Genomic DNA, 16,254 nt, shown 5'->3' with positions numbered 1-16,254 from the left:
GCTTTAAAACATAGCTGCTAGCTGCTAGCTACATACTTTTTGCCGGGGGTTGTATACATTTATATTTAGTTGACTACATTTATTGTAGTTTTAGTTGACTAAAATGTTGCAAACATGTAGTTAAATAAAACGGAATAAATATAGAAGTCAAACTAAAACATTTAATCAAAAAGCCAAGACTAAAACTGTCAAAATTAACAACATATTTTTTTTAATCAGTATCGGTAAAACCTTATTTGTACTTTCTTAGTATAGGATCGACACCTAAAAGTGTATGGGGAAAAAAGACTCCAGAAACGTGCGGTATCACTCACCCCTACTTGGCCGTGGCTGCGGTGGATCAGGCGGCCTGGTGAGTGGCTCCCTGGCGGCAGCCAATGGCTGAAGACCGGATGCGAGATATCCGCTGGAACAACGGGCGCCCTGTCCCCCCTCCACCCGCGCTCCTGACGCCATTCACGGCTCCAATCCACAGCCTTCTCTCCGGACAGGACAGTGGGGGAAAGTGACTCACGACACAGAAACATGACTCCTCTTACCTTCGCTAATACAACAAACGTCACTTTTTAAAGTCAATTTAGCGAGAAAACGCCAACTTTTATCCCGTTTTCTCCTTAAAATAAGAGGAGTGAAGCTTTTTTTTCATGCTTTGTGCGCATGCGCCAAACATGGGGCAAACAAGACTGTTTTTGATGGATTTGAACGACTAACTTCTTTGATAGGAGGAATAAAAACACGTTGGATTTCCACCCAAGCGGAGATTAAAGTGTTGAAAGCACGGTAAGTTAACATTTTTATGCTGGCTGTTAAAACCAAGAAATAACATTAGCTGTGGATTCGCACTGAGACTAACACGTTTTGCTAGTTTCAGCTACAAACCTTAACTTATTATTTATTTATTTTTAAACTCTTGCCGACCGATGACATGTTTACGTGACCATGTGATATTTTAAATTTGTTTTTAAAACTCTTGCCGACCCCTGTCATTTTGACGTGACAATGTGATAGACGCAGGTGTGCGTCGCTACTTTGTCACACATTGACGAGACTGGAGTAAGTGGTGATGCGTTCACGTACACTACATTTGTTCGTTCTTATGACACACGCCGCAACCTGAAGTTTCAAGTTGCCCACAAACGCCTGGCTCATTGTTATAGTTTTTTGTTTTTATTTTTTTTAATCAAAGAATCAATAATCCAAATTAGGGGTGTCCAAACTTTTTACACTGAAAACTTAAAACATGAGGTGGCCATTTTGATATTTTTCATTTTCATAACCAATACAATTAATATTTTTTTAGGGGCACCTCTCAAGTTTAGTGTGGGTCTTTGAAAAAAAAAAACTGACTTTTTAAAAAAAAAAAAATCATTCGATTTTTAACTCTCTAGATCAGTGTAGGCAGGTATGCCAAATAAAAAACTGTATTAAATATTCAAACTGTTACTGTTCAAACTGTGTGTAATGTTACAATGGTTAAAATATTAAATAAACTTGTTAAATAAAACCTCTGTCTTGTTTTTAAGACTTGGGCCTATAACGCTACTGTATTTTAATTTTGGTTATTATGGTGATACTTTGAGAACCACTGCTCTAGACCAACTTATGGTCTATCTGTCAGTATGAAGTCAAAACATTTTTTTTTATGCTTTATTCCCTTTTTTGTTAAAAAAATAAATAAATCGTTTTTAATGGCAAAAACACAATTTTTTTAATATTTTCCCCCCAAAATTGGAGCCTTAAAAATAGGTCAATAATTCGTAACACCATAGATTTTTTTTATTTATTTAATGTTTTGTTTTCCTTTTAACACTTAAGTCTCTACATCAACTTCAGATCCATCTGTCAATTTTTTTATTTTTTTTAATGTTTTTAAAATTTGTTTTATGCCCTTTTTGTCAACGAAAGCATTGTTTTTTTTATATGGCAGATACACAGAATGATATTCAATATTCTCCCCCAAAAATATTTCAAAGTAGAATATTTTTAATAGGTCAATAATTAATAACATTGATTTTAATTCATTATTATTTTTTGAGCAATGACAGCTTTAAAGGCAAAAAAAAGCCTGCATGGCAGCGTTGTGTTATTAGAGTCAATGATGCATATTTTTCTCGTTACATTTCCTCTTTTGTTGCACGTTTTAGAGTTTTTTTCAATTGTAATAAATGAATAAAACATTTGCTGCGGGCCTCACTTTGGACACCCCTGTCTAAAGATGAGATGTAGATTAGTATAATTTAATTTTCAAAATTAGTACTCTATTGGTGGGAATTATTAGGTATAATTAAATGTTTTGCTGTTTTCATTGTAAACATTCCATAAGGTCAGTGCCATATTTCCATGCTTTAACAGTGACATCATCAGTTTGAATTGTCTTTCACTTAAAAAAATGTGTAGCATTTTAACAATATAGGAAATATTAATAAGTGTGAATAAAATGCTAAACGTATAAATAAGACTACAATAAAATTCAGAACATAATACAAATATGAGAACAAAATTATAATACCATACCTGGTGTGTGTACACTTAAATATGGAGGTTAATTTTTGTATTTATTACAAAAGCTGTTTGTGGAGACTGAATTTATGTAACTGAATTTTTACATCAAATTGTGCTGACAATTTCATTGAATAAAAATGTGTGTTAAAAATTAAATTTGTAAAAAAAAATGTAGCGGAAAAGAAAATGTAGAAAAATATGTGTTGCTTCATAACTCATGACCCACTTCAGTAAATTAAGACCGAAGCACCTCATTGGCTGGTTCTGATCCAGGATCGGTAGCTTTATTCCTAATTTATCAAAAGTGAGTCTTGAGTTTTGAAACAACAAATATTTCTACACTGATTATTTTTACATAAGGTTGGGTTTTTTTACGGTGAATTTTAAAACACCGTATTTTAACAAACTGATTTTTTCTTTTTGCTCACAAAATTTTGTTCGATGAAATTGTCAGCATAATTTAACGTAAATACATTTAATAAATGTAGTATTTACCTCTAAAGCAGACCTGGGCATTCTGCGGCCCGCGGGCCGCATCCGGCCCTTTGTGCGTCCCTGTCCGGCCCGCGTGAGGCCAATTATAAATTACAAAATACATTTTAAAAAGTATCTATGTCGAGTGTGCAATACAACGGTGCTGCTTTTGTTTTGAAAATCGTTATTTGTATTACTTCCGTGTGGACGTATGCGTGTGCGTGATTGTGAGTGAATGTGAACAGCTGCAATCATTAATTACAAAATAAAGTTGAAAAAACATCTATGTCGTGCGCACAATACAACTGTGCTGCTTTTATTTTGAAAAGTATTATTTATGGGCGTGTGTCCGTGTGTAACCTGCGAGTGAAGGTGCACATGCAGCGACAAGTGATGCACGGTTTACACCCGAGACGCTAAAAAGAGAAAAGTTGATGAAGAATGGCGTGTTTCCAACAAGACATGGACTGCCATGCAACGTTCCCTCTAAGGTGCGTGCCTGCGCAATTGCGCACTGCTCAAGCGTCTGCTGCGCGCAGCAAATATATGCCGCGCACCAAATCAAATCCCATCTGAATTCTAAACAAAATAAACATATTTATTCTATGTAATTTTGCAATGCAACTTTGAGTGACAGTGACAACAAGCGGCCCTAACGGTGTTCGTCAACACCGTTCAATTGAACACCGTTCAATTATTGTAACGTCTATCGAGATGCTTCGAGGCCAGGAATTATATCGATCACTTTATTGAGCAAAACTGTTTATATTCGGCCATAACCACACCAAAAAATAAGTAAAACACTTCTATCTCGAAAAACTAGTCATTTTCTGCCGTACAAACCAGGCCAAAACCAACTTGTCATCTGTCACCAACACGCATAGCACTAAACCACTGGTGCGTTTATGGCCACACAAGAAGTCGGACAACTCAAACACCACACAAAGTTACACTATGACTCCTCAGTCATACGTGTGCTTATTTTACTGTCATTTATTATTAATGTTAATTTCTTTATATTAGTCATGGAATGCTGTTACACACACTATGTTGAAGTATTACTATTATTATTAATTATTATTATTATTATTATTATTATTATTATTATTATTTATCTTACGGTATACATCAAAAATAATATTGAGCAAAATTTAATTGAAATATTGTCGATGTGGCCCTCCAGCAGTGCTCGGGTTGCTCATGCGGCCCCTGGTAAAAATTAATTGCCCACCCCTGCTCTAAAGGCTTAGTGGCCACATGCGTGGACAGCACCTCTTAGCTCTTATTTCCCAAATTGTGTACACTACTGAATTGGGGTCTTGCGGCCGCTTATGTGGACACTTATACTGCCATCTGGTGGTGTCAGAAGAGTATAACATACAATGGCATTTGGAAAAAAGTGTAAAAATAAGAATTAGCATGTCACTAAACATGAAGTACACGTTTGTGTACTTATGGACTAAGTACATCATATCAAATGATGATTCTTAGTTTGTATTCTAATTAGGGTCCAATAAGCCCAAATAGCAAAGAGAAATAAAAAAAAGCATGTAAACAAACAGCTTGGGTCTTAAGAGGTTAAAAAAAAGCTTCCATAATAGACACACATTTACCTCCATATTGAAATACTACAGAATAATAAACCCGAAAAGTGAATCCAAATAAAAATAAACAATAAAAAAATATACAATTAAAAAGTAATAATTTAAAAAATTAATATTTTTTTAATTGTAAAAAAATATATATATAGATTTATTTTTTTTAAATTTAATCTAAATTCTAATAAATTTGCTTTAACTCATACTCATATTCTAGTCCACTTTCCAGTCGGGTGGCGCAATTGCAGATGCTAAATTTGCATGTGCGTAAAAAATGGCTCCCACCCAAATGAACGGCTCACAACTGGTAATCAGATCTCGTCACTTAAAAGAGCTTTTCAAAAGACCCAATTTGTTTGCAAACGTCACATCTATAACCCCTAAGCCACATTCCCACTAAACAACAGTTCAGTTTAGTTTGGTGCGGTACAGTTATTTTCTGAAATGTACCAAAATAATAACTATTTTCTGGTCCCCCATCATGTGGGTACCAAAAGTAGCCCACAGAGAGCTGCCATTTCTCAAACAGAGCATGTGCGGTTGCGACAAAAAGCCAAATGTCAAGAAGAAATAGCACAAAATGTTCTCCATTGTAGGCCTTCGCTGACTGAGTCATGCTTTTGCTTTGCTGAATTACACTATAGTGATGCTGCACTAGGGATGCAAATGACACGGTGATGTCATCATTCCACAGACTGCCAGATAGTGAGGTGAACCGACCTGTGTGTGGAATCGTGCCAACACATCCAACGGTCCACAAATTGCAATCGAAAGGTTGCCATTTATCACACAAGCAAAATCTCTTCCTGCATTGTCATGTGGAAGGGGCCTCAACTGCCTTCCACTGCCAACCAAAGATGCCTTTGGAAAGCCAATTAGCACATTGAGGAAGGACTGCTGTAGACTGCTTCACTTTGGTGCAAAACATGGATGTCATTTTCAATGCCATGCACAAATGCAGAGTGACGAGGCATTATGAAAACCCATCAGCTCCCTGACAAGAAATCAATGACTTGAGTACCGTAAATTCCGAACTATAAGCCACTACTTTTTTTTTCTTCACTTTGAACCCTGCTGCTTATAAGATGGTGCGGCTAATTTATAGATTTTTCTTCGCTGATGCCCATAATAAAACATTTTTAAAAATACAATTGAAAAAAACGAGCAAATACAATAGCGCCATCTTTTGGACTCGGTCGCTTACTGCAGGTGTTGCAGTGTCCTTCCATTTACCAATAGTGTTTTTTACTCTCGTTTTTTTCAACCGGAGTGACGTTCAATGTTCTAGCCATGCATAGCGTTTCTACTCATATGGATTCTTCATTCATTACTCCAAGAAATGTGTGTAAGGTTTACAATATAACTAAAACACTTCATACTTACTAAACCGTCCCATGTGTCATGTCTGTAGGAGTGTTTTCAATGCATGTTTATTATACCTGCTATCGTAATGCAATGACGCAAGCGTCGTTAGCAATGCTAACACGTGTTAGTATCATTAACTTACAAAGGCATTCTTTTTGTGTTTCAGTTTCAAAAAATTCTTCAGTAAATTCACCAAAACGTCACCGTGGAGTTTTATTGAGTCAGTTTAGCTGATTGGAGAGCTAGCTTCCGCAGATAGTGGTTCCATGACAATGACTTCTGTTTTGTTTGATCAGCCGTTTTATTGCCGTGTTACAGACACCGTTTGGAAACAATTAAGGTATGTAAATAAACATTTACAGAATCTTCCTGTACTCATTTCACAATGTATATATCTGCGATTTATACTCCGGTGCGGCTAATATATGGATTATAGTCCAGAAAATACGGTATTTTGAGTGTTTATATTTCCTGGATGTTTCGAAATACACCTCGCTTGTCCATTGCTTTCTTTAGTGATGTGTGAGTGAATTATATTTATATAGCGCTTTTCTCAAGTGACTCAAAGCGCTTTACATTGTGAAACCCAATATCTAAGTTTTTTAAGTGTTTTAAACCAGTGTGGGTGGCACTGGGAGCAGGTGGGTAAAGTGTCTTGCCCAAGGACACAACGGCAGTGACTAGGATGGCGGAAGCAGGGATCGAACCTGCAACCCTGAAGTTGCTGGCACGGCCACTCTTTAGACTCATATTGATCTACCAAAACTAAAAAAATGTTGTAAAAAAGCTGAAAAGCTCACAAAATACTTAGCGCAGTAGCTAACGACAAGACTGCCCTCCATAATTGTGCGGCCGGGCACAAAACGGCTACGCTGCGAGGCAAAAAGCGAGTGGATAAAAATGTTTGTACACTGAGACAAGGTTCGTACAACAAAGCGTATTTGTATTCAGTCTAAATCGAAAAGTTTGTACAATCAGAGGTTCGTAAATCGAGGTCCCACCGTACACAAAATACACACACAAACTAGAGTTATGTGATATTTACCGATATAAATGTTACACATTTGGCCAAATGATCGAGATTTTAATACTATCGTTATATCGTGATAATGCATGTTGATGACACATTCTAGCTGTGTCCTGCAAATTTGACCGGGACAAGCGAACAAACGCATCCAATGTAGCATTATTGCTAGCGGCTCATGTCCCTTCAGTGCACAGCCACGTCGAAGTCAGCAATCCTCGCCTCGTGTCTTGCAAGATACTTTGTTTCTTGCAAGATATCTCACTGGAGGACAAGATATTTTAACATGCTACACCACCTTAGAAAGATATGCTAACCTAGGTCTGGGCCGATAAACGATATCAATATATATTGCGTTAGACGAGTAATGGATATCAATAAAACTGGGTGATTAGAACCATAACTCTGTTTTTCTTTCGAGTTACGACATAGTCGATCAGGTGCCACTGGCAATGGCGCGGGTACATCCATGAGTTCTTGTCCCCGATGCGGAGCCTGGTGACTGCGATATCGAGGTCAATACAAGAATTAGGAAAGCAAATATTTGCTATGCTCAAATCTATCTGGAGATCAACTGGATCCACACAAAGATCAAGATCGTCAAGAGCAATGTCGTGAGTGTCCTTTTATATGGCTCAGACTGTTGAAAACCACTTCATCCATTGAAAGTTTTCAAAATAAGTGCCTGCGTCGCATCCTTAGGATATTCTGGCCAAACACCATTTCCAACGAATAGGTCTGGGAAAGAACAACCACAACATCAATTAGAGGGACCATCCAAATTCAACGTTGGAGATGGCTTGGACACGTGTGCCGCATGCCATCGTCTTCTCTCCAGAGAAGATCCCTTTATTGGACACCTCAAAGGAGGAGAAACGAGGCCGACCTAGAGAGACCTGGAGAAGAGCTACAGAAAAAGAGCTCAGGAGTAAGAGACTATCTCTTAAGACTTCCCCCAGAATAGCGGCTGACAGGGCCAGATGAAAATTCCTTGCTTCGCCTCAAGCACCAGGCGGCCCAGGAGAGGACTACGAGAGAGATGTGGAGCCTGTAGATGGTGTTGGTTAGGCAAACATTCAATTTTGCACATAAACCAAGAAGTATCAAGCCGTTGGTATTGCAGCTGCCAATGCCCTGGTTCACTTTTTGTATTCTGACCGCAGGAGGGGGTGAGTCTGCCGGGTGCAGTTACCCGGCAAGACATCGGAGGTAGTGAGCGTGTTTGGCCACACCTTTTCTAGGGCCTTCTCTGAATCGAAGAGGGCGTCGCTACGGCTAGAAAGCCCTGCCCTGACACAGACGCAGCTACCAAAGGGCGACTTTGCCACCATGTTTGTGAGCCCAGCAACCTTCTTGCGTCTGCCGCCAAATGTGCAAAAATAAAGATAAACATCCAATACAAAAAAGTGCCAATCTAAATATTCTGGAGCACTGTAAACATTAAGTATTGCTTTTAAAATGTGCAAAATAAACATCCAGTCCAACACAGTACACAATAACCAATTCTACTCATTCCAGTGAGTGACTAACAGTTGTAATGAAGAAAGGTTAGCATGTCTACGCTCAGAAGGGGTCGATGTGGCTGGAACTGAGAGGTAATTAGCCTTCACCTCAAGCCAGGACTGCGAGTGAGCTGAGCTGCAGTTTATATTTCTAGAAGGTCAACGGGCTCATAGTGATGTTACTAGTAGTTGACTGGGAGGTGTTTATTATCATTTGGGGAGAGTCCGCTGCCTGATGCTCACCTGCTAAACACTTATCTGCTCCACGCTGAAGCGCTGACTACATGCGCTCTGAATACACACTGCTGATTGGCTGATAATGCTTCGTGTGTACCAATCAGATGGTTGTGTGGGTGGGACAATTCTGCGTGCTGAGACAGAGGCAGAGGAGCGAAGCAGCTTGTTAAGACTTTAGCAGCTAAAGTTAGCTTTAGCTTAGAAACTCGTTCGGTACACCCCCGTACCGAACCAAAAGCCCCGTACCGAAACGGTTCAATACAAAACACGTACCGTTACACCCCTAGCAGATACAAATGACACATTCATGTTTTTGTGTAATGATGACAACGTATGCTCGCGCGGACGATTGACTAGTTGATGGTGTTCTTTTCAAATGTTCGTTCATAGCCGTTGTGCTGCTATGATAGGCCATTTCCGCACGACACAGTGTGCATACAACAACATTATTAGGCCGTTTATTGAAATACTCCCACACTTTTGGCCACTTTTGGCATGCTTCCCCCCCCCCCCACCCCCCCGCTCGCACCGCTCGCATCGTCTGCTTTGATCGTCTGCTTTGCGCTTCGCCATGACGGTAGTGTGACGTAAATATGCGACGCGTCGACGCACAAAAACGGCGTCGACGTATTTACGTAACCGATGACGTCGACTACGTCGACGCGTCGTTTCAGCCTGACACTGCATCTTACTTGTAGCTATCGTAAATTGCGGACTATAGGCCGCTACTTTTTTCATACACTTTGAACCCTGCGAAAACGGTGTAGCTAATTTATGGATTTTTCTTCGCTAATTTATGGATTTTTCTTCGCTGACGGCCATAATATAAAAATAGCTTAAAAAAACAAGCAAATACACTGAAAAGGTATTTTATTATTATGGCGCCATCTTTTGGACGAGTTTGCTTACTGCATGTGCTGCAGTGTCCTTCCATTTACCTGTAGTGCTATTCACCAGGAATAGTGCGCCGTTCAGTCTTCTAGCCGTCCATAGCGTTTTTCCTCGTACAGATTTTTAATTCAGAAACTCCAAGCAACGTTTGTAAGTATTACAATATAACTAAACCAATTCATACTTACTAAACCGTCCCATGTGTGATGTGCGTAGGAGTGTTTTTATGCATATTTGTCCGTGCTATGTAATGAAGCCGGTGTCCTTATCATTAGCTAATATGTTAACATGTTTACAAGTGTCTGTGTTAGTATTATTAACTTACAATGGCATTCTTTTTGTATTGTTTCAGTTTCATAAATTCCTCAGTAAATTCACCAAAACATCATCATTGGAGAGCTAGCTTCCGTAGCTAGTGGGTCCATGGCGATGACTTCTGTTTTGTTTGATCATCCGTTTTACTGCCATGTTACAGGCACCATTTGGAAACAATTACGGTATGTAAATAAACATTTACATAATATATCCGCTGCGGCTTATATATGGAAACATTTTGGTTTTCCCCAATAATGTATTGGGTGCAGGTAATATACCGGTTTCGCTCTATACTCCACAAGATACGGTACATTTTTATAAAGTGTTTTTTTTTTAATAACAGGTATAAATTGGACTTTGCATATAATTATTTTCAAAAATTAGAAATGTCGTTTTTATAGATAATTTTGGCATATTTCCTGTGATGCTTTTGCTCATGTGTTGATCAATATGCATGGTTATAATCAAATACAAATATTCAATAGAGTTTCCTATGGAAGGCAACACTATTGTATTGAATAAAATATTTGTGTAAATAAAAATGTAGCATTGAGAGGTCTCTATAGTTTTAATGGGTGGATAAACGCAGGCTTTTCCACTGCTTAGCACCATATCTTTGGTGATCGATTTCCACTGTGCTTCTTTTATACATTCATGGTACCACAAGGATTCCACCAAAGTAAGCTGCTTTTTAGCTGAAATGTGTTTGTTTGTTGTCATGGTCATGTTCCATCCCCCAATCTGCTGGAGTAAGTTTGTTGTGCTGCTGACTTTTTTAAACCAACTTTGCAGCGCCCAGTCATTTGTTCCACGCCTGTTGTCGCAAAACCAAACCACTGACGGCACTTTTTCTTTTCTTTGGAACAAAAGTCTCGCTCTTGTTTGCATTTAGCATTAGCCATGTTGTGCTAGGCGTGTGTGGCTCTCCTGAAAGGGGAACTGCTCTTTTTGGGGAATTTTGCTTATTGTTCACAATCATTATGACAGTCATGACGGATGTTGTCTTTTTTTATGCATTCTAAGTAATAGGTAATGTGATCAAAAGTCAAGAGCCTATGGGTGTTGCTCTATTCTGCTTATAAAGACTTTAAAAAAACATCCACGTTTTTATATACATGATGTAAGTATGTATGTTATATAGTAACGGGCAAATTTATAACACATTTAATATTTACATACTGTATTTGATTAATTTAACAACATCACTGATTATTACTCATTGCAGACTTTGAGAGCCAACAAACATAATAAAACATCACTTACTGTACAAGGTCTGCTGTCATTAGGATGCCGATGATATAATTATTATATTCCCGTTTGGACGAAGAATGACTCATAACCCTCGCGGAAAAAAGTGGGGTAGAACCAAGCGTCTTTTCGTGTCGTTCTTGCCATTTCGAGGTCTAAATTGGCAGTCAAATTGTACTAACTTATCGGAATATGTCCTCATCCTTCTACTATCCAGGTGAGAGGCATGATTTATGATTTACAATAAAGTTTGACGAGCAAGGAAATGAGGGAGCAGCTCATCAGTCGATCATGTCAACATTGGCACTCATGTATAACGGGCGGCATAACTCGGTTGGTAGAGTGGCCGTGCCAGCAACTTGAGGGTTCCAGGTTCGATTCTCGCTTTCGCCATCCTAGTCACTGCTGTTGTGACACTTTACCCACCTGCTCGCAGTGCCACCCACACTGGTTTAAATGTAACTTAGATATTGGGTTTCACTATGTAAAAGCGCTTTGAGTCACTAGAGAAAAGCGCTATATAAATATAATTCACTAATAACATAAATAGTTGGTCTGCTTTAGCGCTTATAATAACAATACCACTAATATGTGGTTAGTATTATTTTTGAATGTTTTTTATTGGGTCTTCTAGGCGGAATAGAAGACCTCATTTGCTCCGCTGTAAGTATACTTTTTTTTACGAGTTAGAATGCATTAAAAAAAATACATCCGTCCTGGCTTTCATAATGATTGTGAACGATAGGCAAAATTCGAAATACCGTATTTTTCGGACTATTACAGTAAAATATTAAATAATAGTATTTAGCTCATTCACGTAAGAGACTAGACGTATAAGATTTCATGGGATTTAGCAGATTGTTTGGTAAACGTATAGCATGTTGTATATGTTATAGTTATTTGAATGACTCTTACCATAATATGTTACGTTAACATACCAGGCACGTTCTCAGTTGGTTATTTATGCGTCATATAACGTACACTTATTCAGCCTGTTGTTCACTATTCATTATTTATTTTAAATTGCCTTTCAAATGTCTATTCTTGGTGTTGGGTTTTATCAAAAATACATTTCCCAAAAAATGCGACTTATACTCCAGTGCAACTTATATATGTTTTTTTCCTTCTTTATTATGCATTTTCGGCCGGTGCGACTTATACTCCGGAGCGACTTATAGTCAGAAAAATACAGTATTCTTTTATTTACTAGTTAGAATGCATAAAAATAATACATCCGTCCTGGCTTTCATAATGATTGTGAACGATAGGCAAAATTCCAAATAAAGGTACAGTTCCCCTTTAAGGAAGTAAGGGGGAGGGCAGAAGCTACTGGAGCCAAATTAAAAAAAGAAAATCTATTAATTTTTGATTTTTTAAATCGTCTGCAACAAAAAAACTACAATTTATTAATGGAATTGATTTATCGTCGGGCTTAATTTTAGGCCATGTTGCCTCTTCCTGAAACAAACTAAACCCACTGCTGACAGTACAGATGTTTCTCCTCATTTGCACGGCTTTCTGGGTAATAAGCTCTCTCTTGCAGTTTTTCAGATGTGTCCCATGCCAGTTCCAGCGGCCCCCAACAATGGATCCCAGAAGTCCAAGCTTCAACGGCGGGGGAGGACTACACCCCAGGCGGCCATCGCAGGACGACGGGAGCCTGCGGCCTTTGCAAGCCCGCGATGGCGTGCCGGATACCTGGTTTTCTCCAGCGACGCTTACATTGGAACAGTTGAGGATAACTGGGAACCACAATGAGTACACAGAAGGGCCCGCCTCCGCCCAGCACAGGCGCAAGGGTGACTCTGTGACCACGCCTGTCTCCCAGAGAGAGCGGCTCAGTAATGATCAGATGCACCTGGGGGCCACCAGGACCAGCGTGGCCCGACAGATAATCAGTAATCAGCCCAAGCCAGCGGCGCTGACGTCGAGCAAAAAAAACGTGAACGAGGATCCAAGGGGCGGCGTGCACTCCGAGTGCGCACGCTGTGGCCTGTGCCGCTGCCCCGAGTGCAGGCGGCCCCGGGCGCTGCCCTCCTGCTGGATGTGCGGCGGGCGCTGCGTGTGCTCTGCGCAGCACGCGGCCGAGTATTGCACCTGCGTGTGCTGCCTCAAGGGCCTGTTCTACCACTGCTCCAGCGACGACGAGGACACGTGCGCGGACAAGCCCTTCTCGTGCGCGCAGTCCCACTGCTGCGTCCGCTGGACCGCCGTTTCGCTGATGACCGCCGCGCTGCCGTGTCTCCTGTGCCACCTCCCGGCCAGGGGATGCGTCGCCGTGTGCCAGGGCTGCTACGACCGAGCTACGCGGCCCGGCTGCCGGTGCAAGAACGCCCTCCCCTGTGAGACGGCGTGCAAGCCAACATAGATGACGCGTTCGTGGCCCGATCGGCACAGTCTACTTCCGCCGTTGATCAAAAGTCATACTTGAAAGCATCACCAAAACACTCCACTCTTCCAAAAGTATACCGACTCCTGCAGAATAATTCCACACAAGTGCCCGTACAGTGGAACCTCGATTCACAAAGTTAAATGTAAATATGAACAACGGGATCTCGCCTTGACAAAAGTTATTTTAGTTAAGGTTTGTACACTTTGAACACGATATAAAGTGCTATAGAGGTGAGTTTCCCGACTATAAGGTGCACTGGTATATAAGTCGCACCCACTAAAATTTGGAAGAAAAAATAGATTCTTTCATATATTAGCTGCAGATGTATACGTTGTGAAGTGAGTTATTTAAATAGAAAATGTTTGTAAATGTTTATTTACATACCTTAATTGTTTCCAAACGGTGCCTGTAACACGGCAGTAAAACGTCTGATCAAACAAAAAAGAAAAGTCATTAATGGCTTTCTTCATCCTTTGATATGAATAAGATATTCTCCTTTTTTTTAATAAAGTTCAAGACGTTTATCGGGATTTTTTTCCTTTGAGTTTGAACAGTTTCTAAGTACATTGATTTCTTTGCTTAATCCGCTCGAAAATGTAGCAGTTAGCAAAGACAAAGCCATAGATTAGCCGCACCTTTGTATAAGCCGCAGGGCTCGAAGCTTGGGAAAAACAAAGCGGCTTATAGTCCGGAAAATACCGTAACTATCTCTTTATCAACAAGCGAAAAAACAACATCAAGCTTAACTAATAAGTCCCTTTGGAGCCCTCACAAAGGATCAGAAATCACAAAAATCCTTAACTTCACCCACCATATTGCTACAATGATAAACATTTTAAAAAGTAAAATCCAGCTGCTTCTGATTCTTCCTCAACCTCTTCAGCATGAGCAATATTGCATATTTGGCTCGAGCTAAAAGCTCGCAAACCGAAAAGTTGGCACACAGATCCGTAAATCGAGGTTCCACTGTATATGAAGAACAAATCTTTTCATTTTAGTTGTCGCCGCCATTTTTCAGGATGAGGCAGTATGACTGACTTCCATGTATTGCGTTTGCTAACATTTCCCTAAAGTTTTCAGTGCCTAACTCCTGACAAAGTGACGTAGGAGGATTGGTACTTCCGAAGGTCTAGAATTTGGCGCCGATCCAATTTGGGATTGTGCCGACATCAGCACTTTGCAGAGTGCCGTTGTAGTTTAACTTTGCATTGACGTCTAACAACTAACTCCATGTACTTTAGAAAGAGCTTTTATTTTTGTACATTGAATAATTCCTGACTGTGAATCGTTGACCTTGAACGTGACTTCTCAGTTGGCAGTTATCCCTTCGGCTTGAACAACTGTACAGTGACAGATATGAAAACTTTATTTTCTAATTTCTACTTGTCCTAGCACAAATTTGAAATTAGATATTTATTTGGAGGTTTATTATTGTATAATGCAAATTATTTATTTTGTGTCAATGCTGGAGATAAATAGCTGGCTGTCACTGAAAAGACAAATATATTAACGTTTGAAATTAAACAAACTTGAAGTCTGACTGAGTCTGTGGCTTTTTTCTACATTAGGACCTGGATTGGGGTTACCTTTTCAATTTATTGTGTGGTCATGTGTTCATAAATGTTGAAATTTGTATTTAAGATTTAACGATGAGCTGATGTTATTAACTCTGCTGTGCAGTTTTAATGTCTTACACTTCTGAGTCTCATTTGCAGGTATTATATTATAGACTTGCCATGCAGTTGCAATTGGCAGTAGTGTATAGGCTACGCTATGTTGCCTAGTCAGGAAGTAGTCTTTGCCATTAACATGAGTATCCAATATTGCAACGTTCATAAGTTAGAAAATTATCCGAGGTCACTTTAAAAACTGGAGAAATGTCAGTTAAAGAAAGATGTTTATTTTTTTTCTGTTAAATTGGCAGTAGTGTATAGGCTAAGCTGTGTTGCCTAGTCAGGAAGTAGTCTTTGCCATTAACATGAGTATCCAATGTTGCGACGTTCATAAGTCAGAAAATGATCCGAGGTCACTTTAACTGGAGAAATGTCAGTTAAAGAAAGATGTTTATTTTTTTCTGTTAAGAAATTTGGCTACCATTGACAATCCCGATGTAAGACAAGTACACAGGTTTTGCTTTTTTTTTATGCATACTAAATCGTAAAATACGGCAAGTACGAGGTGGCTAAAAAGCGCCAACAATACTCCATTTGCATCTCGTGACCTGAATATTAAAGTATTTGTGATATTATTGTAAAGCACTGACGTCGAGGAACTACTTTTACTAGCTTAAGCTGCTATATTGACATATTGAGCCGGTGAGCCGCTGCATCGCCTCTAGAGTTGCTAAAAGTTAATTGTCGATTTGAAATCATGCCTCTCACCTGGATAGTAGAAGGCTGTGGACATAAACCGAGAAGTTGGTCAACTTTAATGTTGAACTTATACTGGCAAAAAAAAAATGCTTGTTTTTGTCACTTTTTTTTTTTTAAACCCTTTGTGAGGATTAAGACTAATTTTGCATCGAAACAGAAAGATATAAACATCCCAGTGAGAGTAGACATATCGTACAGTGATTGTTTCATATCTTGTTTAGCGCTTAGCAATATTGCTAATCACTCTACTTCTAAATTTTGCAGCTCGTCCTCCATATATACCGGCTCAAAAATATAAGGTTCTGGATCATCATTTTTACAAACCCCAAAACCA

The 16,254-nt window shown here is 39.4% G+C and overlaps 1 protein-coding gene across 1 annotated transcript; it reads left to right on the top strand.

The window, feature by feature from the left end:
* Positions 1 to 202: 202 nt before the first annotated feature.
* spry2 (sprouty RTK signaling antagonist 2) lies at positions 203 to 14,051 on the top strand. The gene is made up of 2 exons (XM_062036231.1): positions 203 to 780; positions 12,700 to 14,051. The coding sequence occupies exon 2, from the start codon at positions 12,742 to 12,744 to the stop codon at positions 13,522 to 13,524; it is 783 nt and encodes a 260-aa protein (XP_061892215.1). The 5' UTR covers positions 203 to 780; positions 12,700 to 12,741; the 3' UTR covers positions 13,525 to 14,051.
* Positions 14,052 to 16,254: the final 2,203 nt, after the last annotated feature.

Source organism: Entelurus aequoreus, linkage group LG01 (assembly GCF_033978785.1).
Source record: "Entelurus aequoreus isolate RoL-2023_Sb linkage group LG01, RoL_Eaeq_v1.1, whole genome shotgun sequence".
In the NCBI taxonomy this organism is placed as follows: Eukaryota; Metazoa; Chordata; class Actinopteri; order Syngnathiformes; family Syngnathidae; genus Entelurus; species Entelurus aequoreus.
The sequence above is the reverse complement of the archived record's forward strand: the minus strand, read 5'-3'. Positions and strand labels throughout refer to the sequence as shown.